Below are 19691 nucleotides of genomic sequence, written 5' to 3' on the forward strand. Positions count from 1 at the left end.
GCACTAGTTCTCAACCTTGGCCGGAAGAGGGAACTCCTCCTCCTCCCCACCTCCAAGTCCTTCCCCACGCCGTACCCTCCCAGGCCAAGCAGATTTACAAAATCCTGACTCTGATCACGGATCTGTCTACCGAGATCCTTATTTAATTGGCGTGGGGGTGCAGGCAGACGTGGAACTTTTAAAAGCTCCCCTGGGAATTCTAATATGCAGCCAGGGTAGAAAACCATTGCCTTAAAGCCATCTGCGGAATGAGTTCTTGGTCAGAATGGCCTGCCAAAATGACACTTTGGAGTCAGAGCTGCTACCTTCCTTGGCGAGGCAGCATGTCCATTTGGTGGTTAAGTCTCTGAAGAGATAACACCTCCCCAACCTCAACAGTAAGCAAATGCGTCTTCCTGCGGGTGTTTTTGGTCTCCTCTCCCTGGGCTCTGTCCTCTCTTACACATACTTTCATACACTTTATTTATTTATTTTTTTTTTTAATTTTTAATGCTTTTTATTTATTTCTAGGAGAGAGAGAGACAGCGTGAGCAGGGGAGGGTCAGAGAGAGAGGGAGTCACAGACTGAAACAGGTTCCGGGCTCTGAGCTGGCAGTCAGCAAAGAGCCCGACGCGGGGCTCGAACCCACGAACCGCGAGATCATGACCTGAGCGAAAGTCGGACGCTTAACCGACTAAGCCACCCGGGCGCCCCTCATACACTTTAAAGAAGAGCTCAGAATTCAAGAATGTTCACTGACGAGGTAGGTCTAGGTCGCTTAAAACAACGGTAAGCAACAGTTCATGTCCACCAGTGCAGTGTCTAACTCCAGTTTGGCAGGTCTTGAAATACTGGTCAATTAACAGTTAATTGTGAATTGGAACAAGACTAGGGATCCACAAAGGTCATGATTAGGTGGGCCCAGAAAATGGCGCCAGCCAGGATGTTGGCAGTGGATCACAGATGAACTTAATGTGTCTCCCTGCAGGGGTGAGGGCCGTTTATCTTGTGCACTCTGGCTGCTGGAGAACCATTACCACGCAGGCCTTTTCCTCCCGCGTGCTCAGGACCACTGTTCGCTCTTAGATCATGTATAATAACGTTCCCCAGGATGCTAGGTCTTGAATTAATTCAGACAATTAAAAAGGAAACATTTTTATACTGGCGACTCTGCACGTAGCAAAATATTGTGGCCCTGAAATAACTCTATCCCAGGGGTCTATAAACTATTCGATTTGGAGCCTGAAAAGACCAACTAGGGTCAAAGTAGAGTCGAGTACTTCTGCAGTCATGTGTGTTAAGGGTATAAACTCATGCTTTTTTTCTGCGTGTGGTTTCCAATGTGGTTGGAAAGAAACACATTTAAAATGTCAGTTTATGGCTTTGATAGATCATTGGGATGTGCACACACACACACATTATTCATCAGAGGTAGTTTATATGCTCTGAGCTGGAAAATGATGAACTATTTTTATCTCCCAAGAAACTACCCCAAGGGCTTCTGGTGGGCGTTTGATCTCTTAACCGAAGGGAAAAACAATATAATTTCGTTTTCTCTGTCTCTAAAACACCCCTTTAAGGAGACATCATGTTGGCGGCAGCACTGGGGAGTCTAACTGACAAGCTGGAAGGATCTAGGCTAGTGAATCATGCCACGCCTCAATTTTGTCATCAAACAAACTCTGAGGGTACAGGGCACTTTCAGAAGGAAACAAACTTACGTAAGAAAGGACCCCGGTAAAAATTCGGCACGGAATTCCGTGTGAATTTGGACTCTGAAATTATGTGACACCAACATATTAACAAAGTGTCATTTCGTGGACCTAGCCAGAAAAAGAAAAAAATGAAAGTCCTATTTTGCATTCGTCTCCGGGGGGGACGTTCGGTTTAGATCAGGCAAGTGCTGAATTCTGCAAGGCTGTCGGAAAGTCATCCTTGGAAAACTGGCCAGTCGTGGAGAATAGGTGCAGAAAGCCTTGTGGTCCCTGTGACAGTTACTGATTTCTTAGAAGGGAGGGCAAGCAGAGGTTCTGTGTTTTCAATTTGAGGGATACTTTCTTGAAAACTGACTCATATTCCTTTCATGCCCAAATGTTTTCATTTAGAAAGTCTGGATGGGAACACTGAAAAACTTTAACGTCTCCTTCAGCCTTCAGCAGGGCGCACTGACCATCACTGACCGTCATTTGCGTTGTCGCATTAATCCAGGCATCACAGTATCTTCTGTCTTGTGCTCTGCCTCCTGTGGGCGTTCGCTTCCGTATTCAACGGTTCCATAGAGGGGGCTGTGCTTTTCTAGGGGTGGCTGATTCTGATTTGTATTCTTTTTCTTTCCTTGATTACAAACTGTCAGCTGTCATAGCCCACGTGTGTCTAGTCCCTCCTCCTAGGGCAGTGCCTTCCATTCTCCCCTCATTGCTTATTTTAACCAGCTACAGACTGGATCACAGATAACGAAGGTTTTCAAAGACAAGAATTCAATAAAATCCAGACTCTGAGTCAGAGCCTGAACGCCTGACCCAGGGAAAGCAGCAAGCTTTTGTGAAAGATATTAATTACAGTGGGTCAGAGACGGACTTTGGCGGAGGGGGGTGGGCATTGACTTTGTTCCAGATGACAACTCTATCTGAGATAGCTGACCTTCATCCCACGGGTATGACACTCAAGCACTCAATGTGTACAAAAGGCATCGGACCAGTAGAGAGGCAGCCCGGGGGCAGCGGGTGGGGGTTGGGAATGAGCCCCTGGGCGGCTGGGGCTTGAATCTCACTTAGGACTTGTGTGACCCAGCACGAGCCACGTGACCCAGCATCACTTCTGTCACAACCACTCGGTGAGGAAGGTGTCGATGAGGTAGGCTCGGAGTTGTCACGTGCACTTTTTTCTAAGCACATTTTTAACGTGCTTCGAACTGGGACTGGTGCACAGCAAGTGGGAAATTAGTGTTTGTAAGTAAAATGATACAGTAAATCTTACTTAGCCTGCTACTCCCCTTCGATGACCGAAATACAGTAAAACGTTGGTTTGTGAGTATAATTCATTCCAGAAGCATGCTTATAATCTGAAGCTCTTGTATATCAAAGCAAATCTCTCCGTAAGAAATAAATGGAAACTCTGGGGCGCCTGGGTGCCTCAGTCGGTTGAGCATCTGACTTCAGCTCAGGTCATGGTCTGGTGGTTCATGATTTTGAGCCCTGTGCTGACAGCTCAGAGCCTGGAACCTGCTTTAGATTCTGTGTCTCCCTCTCTCTCTGCCCCTTCCCCACTCATGCTCTGTCTCTCTCAAAAATAAATAAAAACATTAAAAAAAAGAAAGAATGGAAACTCAGATGATTCATTCCATAATCCAAAATTATTTATGTAAAAATGATCACAATAATACAAAATAATAAAGAAAATACAAAACATGAAGAAAGAGAAACAAATTCACCTGCACTTGCCTTTGAAAACCTTTGTGGCTGGTGTGAGAGAGGCGAGAGAGAGGAGGGTTATTGTGTAAGATCACTTTCACTGTCACTAACAGAATCACTGCTACAGCACAGTATTAATAAATTCTTGTCAGATACTGTATTTCATGTAACTGGCGAAAAGGCAGCAGAGGAAAGGGTCTCTATCCATAGGCAGCCTGACCTAGAATGAAGCAAAGCATTCCTAAGCTCACTCATATCTGGAAAAACATAAGACTGTCCATAGGCGCTTTGAAGTAACAAAAAACACACTAGTGCCAGCGTGGGCACCTTCTAATGTTCTGAAAGATCAATGATTTCTGCCAAACACCATGGCCTGAGACCATGGATCTGAGCATGGGAGATGACCACCCACAATCCCACAGGCAGAGAGACAGAGAGAAAGAGACAGAGATAGTGACAGCAACAGAGAGAAGAACCATTGGCTCAGGTTGTAATCATGTGACCTTCAGCATCACGTACTACTTGTATTGCCAAGACATCGCTTGTTTATCAAGTTAAAATGTATTAGAAACGTTTGCTCGTCTTGCAAAACACTCGCCGAACATGTTCTTCACAATCCAAGGTTTTATGGTATCCAGATCTGCTTTCACCAATTTATCCAAGAGCAGAGCCATTAAGTTACTATCTCTCATCTACTTGTTTATGAAGATAAAAGCAAACATCTAGCCGATACCTGATCACTCTTGCGTGCTAAGTACCATGCAAGGTGCTAAAGATACTGAGTTCAACGGCACTATCTGCTCTCATTAATATTACCTTTCCTCACTGTGAGAAGTTTATTCTCTATGAAGCTCTTTCATTTCATTGTGACACAGGTAAACATTTTTGAGACAACTGAAAATTGATTAAAGTTAATCTATTAATTAATAACAACCTTAATGGATAAAGGTTTATAGATATTCCCAAACAGCTTAATCCTTTTTCATTTTAGCTCACATTCCACATTAGTGTGAAGGGTGTTAGTCTTTCAAAAGTTTATAGACTTTTTTTAATTAGACAAGAAATAGGTGCTTATTGCAGAAAAGCTGAAAGTTCAGATGAGCATGGGGGGAAAATCACACTCTTATCACCCAGGTGGATCACAGTCAGCCTTTTACAGATCTCCTTGGTTAACTTACTACACGTTCTATGCATCTGCCTACATCTGATCATTGGTTATATACACATTTGTGTATATAGGTTAAAGTTTTGAGGGGAGAGATTTTCCTAACTCATGTTAGAAATTTTAAAAATATAGGAGAGTGGAGGGGCATCTGGGTGGCTCAGTCTGTTAAGTGTCTGACACTTGCTCTCAGCTCAGGTCCTGATCTCAGGGTTGTGAGTTCAAGCCCTGCATTAGGCTCCACCTTGGGCACGAAGCTATTTTTTTTTTTTAATGTTTTATTTATTTCTAGGAAAGAGAGAGAGAGAGACAGCACGAGCAGGGGAGAGTTGGAGAGAGAGGGAGTCACAGACTGAAAAAGGCTCCAGGCTCTGAGCTGGCAGTCAGCACAGAGCCCGACGCGGGGCTCGAACCCACGAACCGCGAGATCATGACCTAAGCGAAAGTCGGACGCTTAACCGACTAAGCCACCCAGGTGCCCCACGAAGCTATTTTTTTAAAAAAATTGACTGCTTGTATGCAAAGATGCTTTCTCCTCCTCACATCACCCAGCTATGTGCTTCTAATTTGAGCTGGCCTGCTACAGCACTTGTGGAAGAGGGATAATCCTTGGTCAGTGGTCCTAGCCTCTGGTAGGGTTGGGGTGTGGCCCGAGGAAGACAAGTTCTGATGGGGTGTCTGGATGGGACCCGGACATTGGGCGAGTCCCATGAGACCTGGTGGGAAGGCTCCAATGCAAGTTCATCTGGCTCAGTTTCCCCTTCGATTGCTCTATTCACAGCAGGGAATGGCTAAACTGGAACCAGGATCCCCGCTTCTGTCTCCCAGAGCTATACTTTTGCCACTTGGCCTCCTCAGGGATCCCAGCACACAGTAGGTCCTTAATAAATAAAGATCTGCTGAATGGAAAAAAAAAATCACCTAGAGTCTCACCACCCGGAGATCACTGCAGCTCACATCATGTTTCTAAGAGGGAAAAAGAAGGTTGATCATACAGCACATGTTCTGATTTTCAGCATGGTTGTGCAGGCACAGCCTAGATAGGATTGGTGAGATTATCCTGAGGGCTTTAGGGTTCACCACCCTCCCCTTAGAAAGGAAACAAAAACCCTGATGACACTCAGGTCATTTAATATGTGTTTTAAAAGACAGAGAAGACATGAGTGAGGTTCTATGTTTTTTAATTATTCTACTGGTAGCTTCTTTTAATGCTCACTCCAGATTTTCCCCCAAGATTAATTAAGAAGACATCCAAAGACTGCCAGAATTTCCATCTTACAATAAAAAGTGGGAAAGGAGGCAATCCTTAATGTTTCTTTGGTTAAACACACCAGTAGCAGCAAGGGGGTAGGAAATAGTACATGGCCAGGTGTCAGGAGGGTCCCCTTGGCTAACCGAGTGCCCGAGGGAACAGGCAGTGGCCGGCTGACCTGGTTTACCTAAGCCCCATTGCTTTCTTCCACCTGGCACAGTTTTCTACCAATGCCAAGTTTCCTAGGACTCCTGAGGGAGGATGGTCCGCTTGCTCTGTTTGGCTGTCCCACAATACACTTGTCCAGCTGGGAACCCAGCTGTACCCCGCCCCCCATACGCACAGTAGCGTTAGCCCGGAGAAAACACTCTTTGAAGGCTTTTGTGAAATCTGGTTAACCTTTCCTTGCAGCTCACCATGACCTGTGGCTGGAAAGTTTCTCTAGGCTGTAATGCAGATTTTCAAAGTTAATGATAAACATATTCTCGAATTATCTTTACTGTAGCCATGCCAGGTCTCAGTGAGGCCCGGACATCGGTAGAATCAATCGTTTACCTGAAAGGGGACCTCCAGTGCTGTCTGGAAAGCCATCTTCTCCCTGAAAACCGGAAAGCAATCTGCATTAGAACCATCCCCATTTGTGGAGATATTATCAGTGTTCCAATTTAGTTACATTTCCACCAAAGCCTGGCAGGCAGTAAGGGCGGGGGTGGTGGAGATGGAGCTTAAGCACAGTATTGCTCACCTCCCTCTATAAGCTCCTGGAGGGCGGGGGTTCTTGTCTATTTGTCCCCTGTGCCCAGAACAGTGCCTGACACACAGTAGGCACTCAACAAATGTTCGTTACATGAATGACTCTATTTTTAAAAAAGGTATCAATGCATGAAACAAGGTGCTGTTTTATTTTTGTTGCACACTAGAGGTTCTTTTTCTTATTTTTATTCCCTACCTACTTTTTGTTGGGCTTGTCGTCAGTCTAGGTTACAATTTGCTCCCATACCTATTATATATTGAAAAAAAATTTTTTTGGGGGGCGCCTGGGTGGCTTAGTCGGTTAAGCGTCCGACTTTCGCTTAGGTCATGATCTCGCGGTTCGTGGGTTCGAGCCCCGCGTCGGGCTCTGTGCTGACTGCCAGCTCAGAGCCTGGAGCCTGTTTCAGTCTGTGACTCCCTCTCTCTCCGACCCTCCCCTGCTCACGCTGTCTCTCTCTCTCTCTCTCCTAGAAATAAATAAAAAACATTAAAAAATAAAAAAAATAAAAAAATAAAAAAAATTTTTTTCATGTTTATTTAGTTTTGAGAGAGAGAGACACACAGTATGAGCAAGGGAGGGGCAGAGAGACGGGGAGACACAGAATCTGAAGCAGGCTCCAGGATCTGAGTTGTCAGCAAAGAGCCCAGTGCGGGGCTTGAACCCATGAACTGCGAGCTCATGATCTGAGTCAAAGTCGGACGCTTAACTGACTGAGCCACCCAGGTGCCCCTCTCTTACATTTTTTAAAAATATATTTCAAAGCAGCAAAGAGAAGCTGTCAGAAAGCAGCATGCAAATCTCCTGAGGATCGTGTTTCTGCCCTTCTTGTGGCGGGGGAGGGGGGGTTCTGTTTTTAAAAGCAAGGTTGTACCACAGAGCACGCCACATGAAGGGATATATCGTGACCTTGTTGGAAGGGGGTGTGTGTGTGTGTGTGTGTGTGTGTTTTCAATGAAGACGGCAGAGGACACCATCCCCAGTACATGTTTGTTTATGTTAACTCCATCTTCATACAATGAAAACCTCTCTCAGCAGCTAGTACAACTCCCTCCACTGAGTTCCAGAAGAAGCCATGGCTTTGGGTCAAAAGCCCTGGATTTTACCCATAATTTACCAATGCAGCTCACTGTCTCATTTGTAGATTAAGGGGGCCGATAGATTAGTTTATCTCTAAGGTGCTCTACATTCTTGGTTTTGTCCTTAAAGACATGCTAATTCCCCGGTGTCAAACATTTTAAATAGTCTTTTTCCTCTTTATCTTCCAAGAAGCCTTCCCCCTCACTCCAAGCTCATAAGTCTCCGTGTCTCAGCAGTGTAGATAACAGGTGTCTAATTACAAGCCTCATTGTTTTTCCACACCAGAAGCATTCCTGTGTTTTACCAGCTAGATTTTTCCCCTCAACTGATCTAAGTATTTCTTTTTCTCCTTTATTGTTTTTTAACATTTATTTATTTTTGAGAGACAGAAACAGAGTACAATTGTGGGCGGGCAGAGAGAGAGGGAGACACAGAATCTGAAGCAGGCTCCAGGCTCTGAGCTGTCAGCACAGAGCCCGACAGGGGGCTCGAACTCATGGACTGTGAGATCATGACCTTAGCTGAAGTCAGATGCTCAACCAACTGAACCCCCCTAGGTGCCCCAGATCTAAGTACTTCTTGCTTCTGTCTGAGCCTTATACCTTGCCAATGTCCTAACTGGACTAGAAAGCAACCTGCTCACCGTGTAACAGTTTGTAAGAGTTATGGGGAGTTTTTGAAAGAACAAAAATCTCTTTCTGTGCAACTTTTTTACTTTTGGAGGCTAAGCCCAGAACTCCCCAGCAGCAGGGCCACTGTTCGGCAGGCCGTGTACGGACCTGCCTTCCCACATCTGCGCGGCCGCAGCAGGCCCAGACAGGCAAGCTCTTTTATCAAGAGCCACGCTTCTGCTCACTGAATTGGAAGTGTGTGCAGGAGGAAACAGAAACGGGGCCTTCAGCTGGAGCTCAGAGGCACGAATGTTCAAACCTGACAGACTCTGGGGTACAACTGAGGTCCCTGCTATAACATGAACTTTCCTTTAACGGAAATCTCCATGACAGGGCATATTTGACTCGGTTTCTTATCACCTGGAGAAAATTTTTCCCAAAGACCATGTCTGGCCAGATTTATCCCCATGACAGAGATAAGGGACACGTCATGACTCACAATTACTTGTGAAGGTTGACGGAGACAGAATAATACAAGAATATCACAACAATCTCTGTTCTTGCTCTAATTATTTTGGGATGCTACTTTTAGGTTAGTTTTCTTTTTAAAATGTTTTCTGTTTATTTAAAAAAAATTTTTAATGTTTATTTATTTTTGAGAGAGAGAGAGAGACAGAGCGGGGAAGGGACAGAGAGAGGGAGACACAGAATCTGAAGCAGGCTCCAGGCTCTGTCTGAGCTGTCAGCACGGAGCCTGAAGTGGGGCTTGAACTTCATGACCTATGAGATCATGACCTGAGCTGAAAACAGACACCCAACTGACTGAACCACCCTGGCGCCCCTTTAGTTTATTCATTTTGAGAGAGGGGATGGGAGGGGCAGAAAGAGAGAGAATCCTAAGCAGGCTCTACGCTCCCAGCACGGAGCCTGACACACAGCTCGATCTCACGAACTGTGAGATCATGACCTGAGCTGAAATCAAGAGCCCAACACTCAACCCATGGAGCCACCCAGGCGCCCCTTGAGGTTAGTTTTCAAAGAGTAAAATCAGAAAAGATTTATTTTTGCGTTTTTTAATGGCTTACTGAACCCACACGCATACCTTTAGTCAACCCTTCTTTATGGAGAATCTATTGTGTACAAGTTCCCATGCTGGAATCTATATACAAAGATAAAAAAAAAAAATATCTCACCCCTCACCCTCAAGGCCTGCCCCCAGAGGTACTGGGGCAGTGGAGACGTACACACACAACTCGAACACAAGGCAGAATGGAGTGAGTTCCAATAGGGAGGTGTGGATAAAGTCAGAGAGGAGACATTGTTCCAACAGAAAAAGACAGAGGCGGTTTCTTTGACTCTTTGAACCAGAAGTATTTGAGATGAGCTTTGGACAGTGGGCACTTGGAGGCAAGGGCATTAAGCCGGAGGGAGGCTCTGTCTGAAGCAAAGGCAATGAGAGGCAGTAGGAATGATGCTCTGAGGTTGGACTGAGGCCTGAAAGCCCATCTAAGGAGCTAGGCTCCCTCTCACAGATAATGGCGGGGGGTGGGAGGGTCACTAAGGAGCTCTGGACAGAAGCAGGTATGTTTGTCCAGGAGCAGAGTAGGAATGCCCTCCGGCTGTGCAAACAGCACAGGTACATGGTGTTTAGGGAGCACGTGAAGGCCAGGGGACTGTGGGGTGTGGTGAGGGAAAGCAAGATGGCCTTGGAGGTGACAATTCACGAGACCCCAGGCCACCCATCTGGGAGAGGAAGGGATAAAGCTAGAGCCACTGCAGAGATACAGTCATGAGGTGAAATCCAGAGCAAGTTTTGAAGACTAATGGACAAGACCACGAGATGTCTGTGGGTGTTGAGGGCATGGCTCTGGTCCCTGGGGGAGGCCGGGGCAGGAGATGAAACCGTGTGTGTTGACAGGATTATGGAAGAAGAGAGAGACGCTGGAGAGCAAGACGTGTGGTCTCAGCCTTGAGGAGCGCCTCAACACCCCCATTTTGGTGGCCGGGGAGGGAATGAGGAAGGAAAGCAGAGAAGTGGGGGTCAGAGGAGGGAGATCGCCTCGAGACAGGGAAAGGTTGGAGCCTCTGTGGGCCCTGTGGAGACAAGATTTGGTGGGGGGATGAGTGAAGATATCCTAGAGCGGTTCTAGCAGAGAGGTGGGCGTGCGAGCCAGCTTCTACCAGAAGGCGGCGAGGACACCAAGACAGACGTCTCTGGTGCTAGCCCCACCCCCCACCTTTCTATCTGCTTCACTTTCTCTTATCTTTGACGTCCTGGCTCAGACGTCACTTCCTCTTGGAAAGTCTTCTGCAAACTCCCAGTCTGGTTTATGTCCCCGGGGTGCTCCCACCGAACCTGTATGTGCCACCCTACGGGATGGCCACACTGGGAGTGGAGGGCTGAAGTCTAGAGGAGACTCCAGACTCCCAGGCAAGGGCCCCCTCTGTGCTGTCCCATGATTAGCGCGTCTGAGACAGATAGCGCATACTATCTGTGCAAGGGACGGCGAGTGGGAGGGAGGAAGGAAAGAAGACACAAATAAGGCGTGGAGTCTGTGTTCTCCAGACCAGAGGATGAGCTGCCTTTCTCCATGATGTTCTCTGCACCTCCCTCATGCTGACTTTGCCCCTTGACCTCATCTCCTTGACCACCAATTCTGTGGCCTCCACCCCAACTCTGTTGTTCTGGTCTCACCCAGATTCCTGTCCACTTGGCCGGGGTCCCACATCTTAGAGAGGTCTTTAAAAACACCCTAGCTTTGTCCATCGGCTGAGGGCCCCTGGCCGGTACTTAGTAGCTCTGCCCTCCCTTCCCCTTGTGTTGTTCTAAACAGCTGAGTATTGCTTGGGAAAAAGAAGTGACAAACCTCACACATTTCTATGATCGTGTATGTGATCTCAGCTGAGTCTCAGCTATTCCTTGGCCATTCTCAGTCTCTCTTCTAATTGTCCCCCCTTAAGAACCTACTGGGTTTTGTTCCAAATCTTTTCTGGTCTGCTGAAATACCCATTTCCACATATCCAAATTCCAAAGATCCACATATCCACTTGTGCCTACTATCCCGAGATGGGGCTGAGCCAAGGTATTTGCCCCAATTCTCCTTTTCTCCAATCTCCAAAGAAATGGTGTCTTTTCATCTTCAAGGCTTGACCTTTATCCTTGAGGACATTATGGTGGGTGAAATAAGCCAGACACAAAGGGATTCCAGTGATACCAGGTACCGAGAGGAATCAAACCAAAAAGACAGAAAGTTAAATAGTGACTACTGGGGGGTGGGGGTGAGGGTAGAATGGAGAATTAGTATTTAATGGGTATGGAGTTTCAGTTTGGGAAGATGAAAAGGTTCTGGAGATGGATGGGGGTGATGGTGGTTCAACATGAACAGACTTAGAGCCACAGACTCACATCCTTAAAAATGGTCAAGATGGTAAATATTATGTGTATTTTACCACAATAAAAAAATTTTTTTAAATCTTCTTAGGAGGTTTGAAGGTACCGTGAAGTTGAACACCAAAGTTTTATATATTCAAGTAGCTAAAGAAAATCCCCATTTTGTTAAAACTTCTCACTGTGAATATAGGGCAAATACCTTCTATTTGGGCAAAGGTGTTCACTGTTGCCAAGAATTCTCTGAGCAGAGAGAACGCTGGCGTGCTTATACTCATTTTGTCCTCTGCTTAGTTTATAAGCTGGTAGCCAGGCTCCATTTCTGCTACCGGAGCTCTAGGCACGAGATGCTGAGGACTTACTTCTGGAGACTTACCCCTGGCGATTTCACATAGGGATCTGGGCAACAGAAACCCCAAGGCCAAGAACTTTGTCCTCAGAGATGAATATGAACACCAGGAGCAGTCCATCCCATGTGGGGATGGATGGATAGGTGGAAGAGGCTGACAGATTGATGGGGAAGGTACTAACCAGTAACGAGGGGCTAGTTTTCTGTAAGACATGCTCTTCTGGACTGTCAAATTCCATCTTTAAATGTCTACGCTTGGCTAATTGATAAAGAGTTCCGTCTTCATTATTTTGCAAACTAGGGAAAGGATAACTGGGTGGGAACGCACTCAAAAGGGTAGTTAGCCTGATGGTCACCTAAGTCTAGTCAGAGGTTTCCACGAAGACCAAATCCAAGTTATCACTGCTCACTTGGTAGCAGCAACCCAAATGACAGGCAAAGAGCCTGAAAAGAGCTGTCTTCCATGCAAACTACTTAAGTAGCTTCTTCGGGAGAAGCAACCAATGCTAAAGCTTGATCTCTCTGCTTTAAGAAAGTATTTCAGTAAATGGCTTTGGAAATATGATTTTGGAAGCTTAGATGTGCAACAGTAACAGGGCTCCGACAGCATGGATCTTCCCTGTTCTAGACTCTCTCCCGTCACAGCCAGTGAAACTCAAGCAGCTTTCAGTGGTGTAAATTCCCAAGACAGACATGGTATCTCTATAACTTTTTTTGTTTTTGTTTTTTAAATGTTTAATGTTTATTCATTTTTGAGAGAGAGAGGAGCAGAGAGGTAGAGAGAGAGGGAGACACAGAATCCAAAGCAGGCTGTAGGCTCTGAGCTGTCAGCACAGAGCCTGATGCGGGGCTTAAACCCACAAACCATGAGATCATGACCTGAGCCGATGTCGGATGCTTAGCTGACTGAGCCACCCAGGTGCCCCACTCCTGTTGGATTTTCTAAAAAAAAAAAAAAATTGTACTTAATTCTTTTTATGCAAGTTAATTACTATTATTGTAGTAACCAATTACACTTTTACTTTTTATGGAAGGATATTATACATATTTATTTGAAAGTATATTCCAGAAACTGGCCTTGGGAAAGGTACCTACTCAGTGTAAGATATCATTCTAGGCCTGGGATACGGTGACAAAGGAGCCACATCCCTGCTGCTTCAAGGTTACAACCCAGCAATGCAACAAAGACAGGAGCAAAAATATGGACACTACAGGAATGAGTAACGCATCACAACGGCGTAGAAGGGCACTTGGGTGGCTCATTCGGTTAAGCGTCTGACTTCAGCTTAGGTCATGATCTCATGGTTCATGGGTTTGAGCCCCATGTCAGGCTCTGAGCCATCAGTACAGACGGCTGGAGTCTGCTTCAGATTCTGTGTCTCCCTCTCCCTTTCTGCCTCGCCCCTGCTCATGCTCATGCTCTGTCTCTCTCTCTCTCTCAAAAATAAATAAACCTTAAAAATAATTTTTTTTTTAAAAAAAGGAAAAAGAAAGACAGAGAGAGAATGCCAGGGGAGCATAATGGTGGGCAAGAATCCAAGTGAGACCTCAGGGAACAGGAAAAGTTTCACTGAGTTTGAAAGAATGAAATACAGAAGGATGGAAATTTGAATGAATGCCACCCTGCTTTGCTAGAAGCAGAGCAAACCTGTGGCTTTGTGTACATTTGGTTCTTTCTTCTCTTCAACGAGAGTTCTGTTCAATTACGAGGAAGACCTGCTACTTCTGGAGTTGAAGTCAGGGTCAAAGACTGGAGCAGCCGTGCCTGGGACTTGGAGGCTGGGCATGCTCAGATGTAATTCCATACCTGTGCTACGGTTTCAAAGGCGAGGGAAGGAGGGGCTTTCCCCTCGTGCATGATTATTGTTCAGAAATATCACCAAGCGTTTCACAGGAGGTTATGACTTGCAGGCGCAAAGGGTATCACCAAGAGGCGGGGGTTTTTGGCCTAGATTTCTTACGCTCACAAATCCCAGGTGTAGGACACATGTGAAGCCAGGGCACAGACTCCTCCAAGGTTGTGAGATGAGGACGTGCATTCACAACCCCTCATTCCAGCCTATAATTTTCCTCCGGTGCATAATTATGTGTGGGCTGAAGAAAGACCACTGGGTTTCAGGTGCCAGTATATGGAAGCTTATTGGGCCTAAATGCCACCTAAATGTTTGAATGAGTTAGTCACTCCACTACTTTTTCCTTTAATTTGAAAAAAAAAATACCAAAAACACAAAATAAAAAGGACAGGGGCACTCAGGTGGCTCAGCTGGGTAAGCGTCTGCCTCTTGATCTCAGCTCAGGTCTTGACTGCAGGGTCCTGAGTTCAAGCCCTGCATTGGACTCCATGCCCAGCATGGAGTCTACCTAAAAAAAAAAAAAAAAAGAACAGCTGCCAACTGATAATTTTTCTTTCTTTCTTTTTTACTTTTTATTTATTTTTTTTGAGAGAGAGGGAGAGACAGTGTGAGTGGGGGAGGGGCAGAGAGGGAGACACAGAATCCAAAGCAGGCTCCAGGCTCCGAGCTGTTAGCACAGAGCCCGACACGGGGCTCAAACCCATGGACCGTGAGATCATGACCTGAGCTGAAGTCAGACGCTAAACTGACTGAGCCACCCAGGTGCCCCCAACTGATAATTTTTCTTAAAAAACAACAACATGATTTTTGACTTTCTAATGGAACAAAAGTGAGATGTATTTAGCAGAAACTGCATTTCCAAGTCTGGATTTGGATCTTTTCCCAGGAGAGTGACATGGGGTACTGTCCTCTCCCTGATGCCTGGCAGCAGCCCCTGCTCCTCGGCTCCCACATGACTACAAAGGTCAGCAACCCACACACTGACAACCCTTCTGCGCCCACACAGCCCTTCTACTTTTCCCTTTCAGAGCAGTATTCAATCAATTACTTGAGATCTCCTACACTTCACTATCAAATAGGCTTTGTGTTAGATATTCTTGCCCACCTGCAGGCTAACATAAGTGTTCTGAGCTCACTTAAGGTCAGCTGGGCAGAGCTATGATGTTTGGTATGTTAGGTGCAGTGATACATTTTTGACTTAAATATTTGTAGTTTACAATGGGCTTATGAGGTGTAACCCCCTTATAAGTTGAAGAATATCTTTATTCAAAAATCATACTGTTTTTTTTAAAAAAAAAAAAAAGCCATAAGAGATGTGAAGATCTTTGTCTACAGCTCTTAGCTCATCGCTCAATCCCTTCCCCCTCCCCAGAGGTCACTGGTTATAAACTGGGGCGTGTCCTTTCTGATTCCTTAGTCATAGGAACCAAGACCGAGACTTTTTTTTTTTTTAGTCCCAAACCATGTGAGTCTATAACTTGCTTTATTTAATAATATCTTATTTAGTTCAGTGGCCTCTCCTCTTTTTTTAATTTTTAAAAAAATTTTACATGTTTATTTATTTTGAGAGAAAGAGAAAGGGAGAGGGAGAGGGAGAATGAGAGGGAGAGGGAGGGAGGCGGGCGGAAAGAGATGGAGACAGAGAATCCCAAGCAGGCTCTGCACTGTCAGCACAGAGCCCCATGTGGGACTTGAACTCATGAACTGTGAGATCATGACCTGAGCTGAAACCAAGAGTCAGATGCTTAACTAACTGAGGCACCCGGGTGCCCCGGTCTCTTCTTTTTTTAATGGTTTTAATTATACTGTGTCAAAGTACCAAAATTTACTTAACCCATTCATTTCTTGCAAGTGGGTATGTAAGTAATGCATGTTTTTTCTATTTCAAACACTGCCATAATTTCCATAAGATCAAGTCCTTAAATAGTGACATTGCCCAATGAGTAACAGATGCCACCAAATAGTGTTCCAAAAGTTGTATCAATCTGCATCTCAACCACCCAAACCGTGCTCTACCTGGACACCCACGCCAGTGGGAAGTCTAAGTGAAATCCTAACTCACTAACGAAATTCAAAGGCATTACAGTCAGTAAAGCACTGAATGATAATGAGAACAGAAGCCTTTAAGTCAAACAATTAGAGCAGATTAGAGACTGTATAATTTAATGATTAATAAACTTCTCGTATGCTGGTCTTAGGGCAATAATTACTTAAGTGCTAGAAAGCAGGCATTTTTGCCCTTTGGCTCTATGTGCCTTACCACGAATATGTTATTTTGACTAGGCCCGAAAGTAGATATAAGTTAAAAAAAAACCCATCAAATTAGACTACATCCAACTAGAGTACAGATTTTCCTTAACTTATATCCATATATATATCAGGGTTATATCCTGATAAACCCATCATAAGTTGAAAATATCGTAAATTCAAAATATACTCACTGCCATGAATTTTCACTACTGAACATCATAGCTCAGCCCAGCCGACTTTTAACGTGCTCAGAACACATTAAAAGGTGTTTAAGAGCACATTTTAACAGGTGGGTAAGATGCAGGTGGGTAAGAGCATCTAACACAAAGCCTATTTGATAATCAAGTTTTGAAGATCTCTGTACTCGAGCACTGCATTGAATGTGAAAAGCACGGAGCACCTGGGTGGCACAGTCAGTTAAGTCCCCTGCTCCTGATTTTAGCTCAGGTCATGATCTCGTGGTTCATGAGTTCGAGCCCCACATGGGGCTCCGCACTGACAGCACAGAGCCTGCTTAGGATTCTCTGCCTCTACACGCCCCCCGCCCCCACCTCTACTCTGCTCACATGCTCCTTCTGTCTCCCCACCCCTCTCGCCAAATAAATAAAAACTTTAAAAAACTTAAAAAATAAAAAGAAAGTATGGCATGCCTGGGTGGCCCAATCGGTTGGGCATCCGACTTCAGCTCAGGTCATGATCTTGTGTCTTGTGGGTTCAAGCCCCGCATTGGGCTCTGTGCTGACAGTTCGGAGCCTGGAGCCTGCTTCGGATTCTGAGTCTCCTCTCTCTGCCCTTCCTCTACTAGCACTGCGTGTCTCTCTCTTTCTCTTTCAAAAATAAACAAACATTAAAAAAATTTAAATATAAAAAAATTAAAAGAAAGTAAAAAGCAGAACGGCTCTGTGAGTGCAGAATGGATGTCAGTGTGTGGGCTGTTGACCCCTGTGGTCGCATGGCCAGCATCAGGAGACAGGAGCAGAGCCCTTGGCTGGGAAAAGATCCAACTCCAAAACTCGAAGTGCAGTTTCTACTGAACATGTGTCACTTCACCACCACCATCACGTCGAAAAATTGTAAGCTGGCCCATCAAAAATGGGGAACCGGCTGTACTTCGATTTTTCTTTTAAAATTCCATTTCTGAGAAGTTTATGAAAGACAAGATCTGCAGGGCCCTCAAAGGACAACTGTAGCGGGCAGCATGAATTAGTAGTGGGGACAGCAGTTTGCATTCTGTTATTTTCTCCGGCACGCAGAACACAGAGTGCGGGTGGTCCTGGTCTACCCACGCTGAGGGCGTGGCCACGCAGGGCCCACACAAATCAGCAAGAGCCCGTGGACATGCCAGACGGGTGGAGCGCTGTTGCATGCCGAGCCTGAGGGCAGGGCAGGGTGGGCAAGAGAGAAAAGGGGACAAGGTTGGGGGTACCAGACTTCAGAGTGTGAGTGGAGGGTTTGTTTCCTGTGATGACGTGCTTGGAGATGGATGGGGCCAGGAGAGAGAGGAGGCAGGTCAGTGGAAGGTCGCCATGCCCGACACATCAATTTAGTCTAGAAAAAGTCAGATGACACAACCCGGAGATGTTAAGTTCTATCCTGGGAGATAGAATCAGACCCTTGTGTGTTTTGGGCAGAACTGTCTAGGGAATCGGGACAGAGAAGAGGTCTGCCTCTTGCAAAGACCCTAATCAAATTCACCTGGCATTTCTCATGAAATTTTAACTTTGTAGTGGTTCGTGTATCTGTTCCCCCAATGGGGCACCCCGGGCACGTGAGTAGGGGTGAGATGGTCAACTGCACAGACTGGATGGGACAGTGGGTAAACGAAGGAAGGAAGGAGGGAGTGGAAAAGCAGACAGATGAGGGATACATCAACTTATAGAACAGGTGCTTTCCATTCCAGCGAAATCCACCCTTGAAGTTCCTTCTCTGTCCACTCAAAGTCCAGGCAGGTGTGTATAAAGAACTTCCCCCTGCTCCCCACCCCGCCCCCCGTCACAGCCTGTTTCAAGAAAGTGCAGTCTACTTTGGATTGGTAGACAGTGTCCTCAAAGCCAAAGGGAGTCCCTCTCACCAGAGCTAAAAATAGCCAAGTAGAGGAGCACCTGGGTGGCTCAGTCGGTTAAGTGTCTGACTTTGGCTCAGGTCATGATCTCATGGTTCGTGGGTTCGAGCCCCGCATCGGGCTCTGTGCTGACAGCTAGCTTAGAGCCTGGAGCCTGCTTTGGATTCTGTGTCTCCCTTTCTCTCTGACCCTCCCCTGTTCACGCTGCCTCTCTCTCTCTCTCTCAGAAATAAATTTTAAAAAAAAAATTAAAAATTTCTTTAAAAACTAGCCAAGTAGAGGCTCCAGGGAAGGTTTTCTAGTTTTCCCTAAGAGCACTGCTTCCTCATTCTTGAAATGTTGTCTCAGGAACGAAGTGAGAAACTACCAAGGATTTCCTGAAGCCAGAACTATCTGCTTTTCCCTCAAAGAACAAAGCAAAGGGCTCACCAATCTGTGAAACAGATCTTGTTGGCGCTTGAAAAGCATCGCTACGTATCACGAAGAGCAGGTAGCGGCCTGCTGGGCTGACTCAGGCAAGATACCATCAACAGCAAGTGCCGCTTGGGTCCGTTTCCTGTTATTATAACACGCATAATTGCATCGGGTTCGCAGATAGTCTGGCAGACCAGTTGCTCTGCCAAGGCAATGAGGATTTTGCCAACTGCCTCTCAATCCAATTTAAAGAAAAGAGCAACCCTACCATTTACTGGTTTTATTCCGGTAGCTCTTACCCATGCTGCTCTGCCACACGGATATCATTTAGAACTGCGGGAAAAGCCTAAAATCTCCCTAGGCAAGCAGCCCAGTGGTAACTGGTAACGGGCAGCTGACACAGAAATGCTGGGCATCGGGGGTAGGTGAGCGACCCTGGACAAGGCACGGGTCCCAACTCCATCCCTCATCCACTGACACCGGCTCCCTCCACTATAAAACAAAAGAAATCACGAACCACAGGATTTCTGTGGTCCCCTTCAGTGCTAAAGATGCCACACTGTCCATCTGTACGTCTCAGCCCAAACCCACTTTCTAAATGGTCAGGATCGGGGGGGCCTGGGTGGCTCGGTCAGTTAAACGTCTGTCTGTTGATTTTGGCTCAGGTCATGATCTCGCAATTCATGAGAGAGCCCCAAGGCAGGCTCTGTGCTGCTGGCTGGGAGCCTGCTTGGGATTCTCTCTCTCTCTCTCTCTCTCTCTCTCTGCCCCTCCCCAGTTAGTGTGCTCTCTCTCAAAATAAATAAACTTAAGAGAAAAAAAGAAATCTGTGTACCTTTCTCACAATTTTGTTGCAAACCTAAAACTGCTCTAAAAAAATAAAAAGATCTTTGGGGGACCTGGGTGGCTCCATCAGTTAAGTGCTGTCTTCAGCTCAGGTTATGACTTCATGATTCATGAGTTCAAGCCCCTCATCGGGCTCTGTGCCTGAAGCCTGCTTTGGATTCTGTGTCTCTCTCTCTCTACCTCTCCCCTGCTCAGACTCTCTCTCTCAAAATAAATAAACATTTCAAAAAAAATAAGAAGGTCTTTAAAAATTAGTAAATGATAGGCGCTTTCACACTTTTAC

The 19691-nt window shown here is 45.8% G+C and overlaps 1 protein-coding gene across 1 annotated transcript in view; it reads right to left on the reverse strand.

Annotated features, from left to right (window-relative positions):
• Positions 1 to 19691, reverse strand: part of EDARADD (EDAR associated death domain) — a 65335-nt gene that overhangs the window by 8676 nt on the left and 36968 nt on the right. Inside the window, exon 5 of the mRNA XM_039247181.1 lies at positions 6360 to 6402. Within this exon, the coding sequence (XP_039103112.1) occupies positions 6360 to 6402 (43 nt within the window). The remainder of the gene's footprint in view (positions 1 to 6359; positions 6403 to 19691) is intronic.

Source organism: Hyaena hyaena, unplaced genomic scaffold (genome assembly GCF_003009895.1).
Source record: "Hyaena hyaena isolate Hyena2069 unplaced genomic scaffold, ASM300989v1 scaffold_288, whole genome shotgun sequence".
NCBI lineage: Eukaryota > Metazoa > Chordata > Mammalia > Carnivora > Hyaenidae > Hyaena > Hyaena hyaena.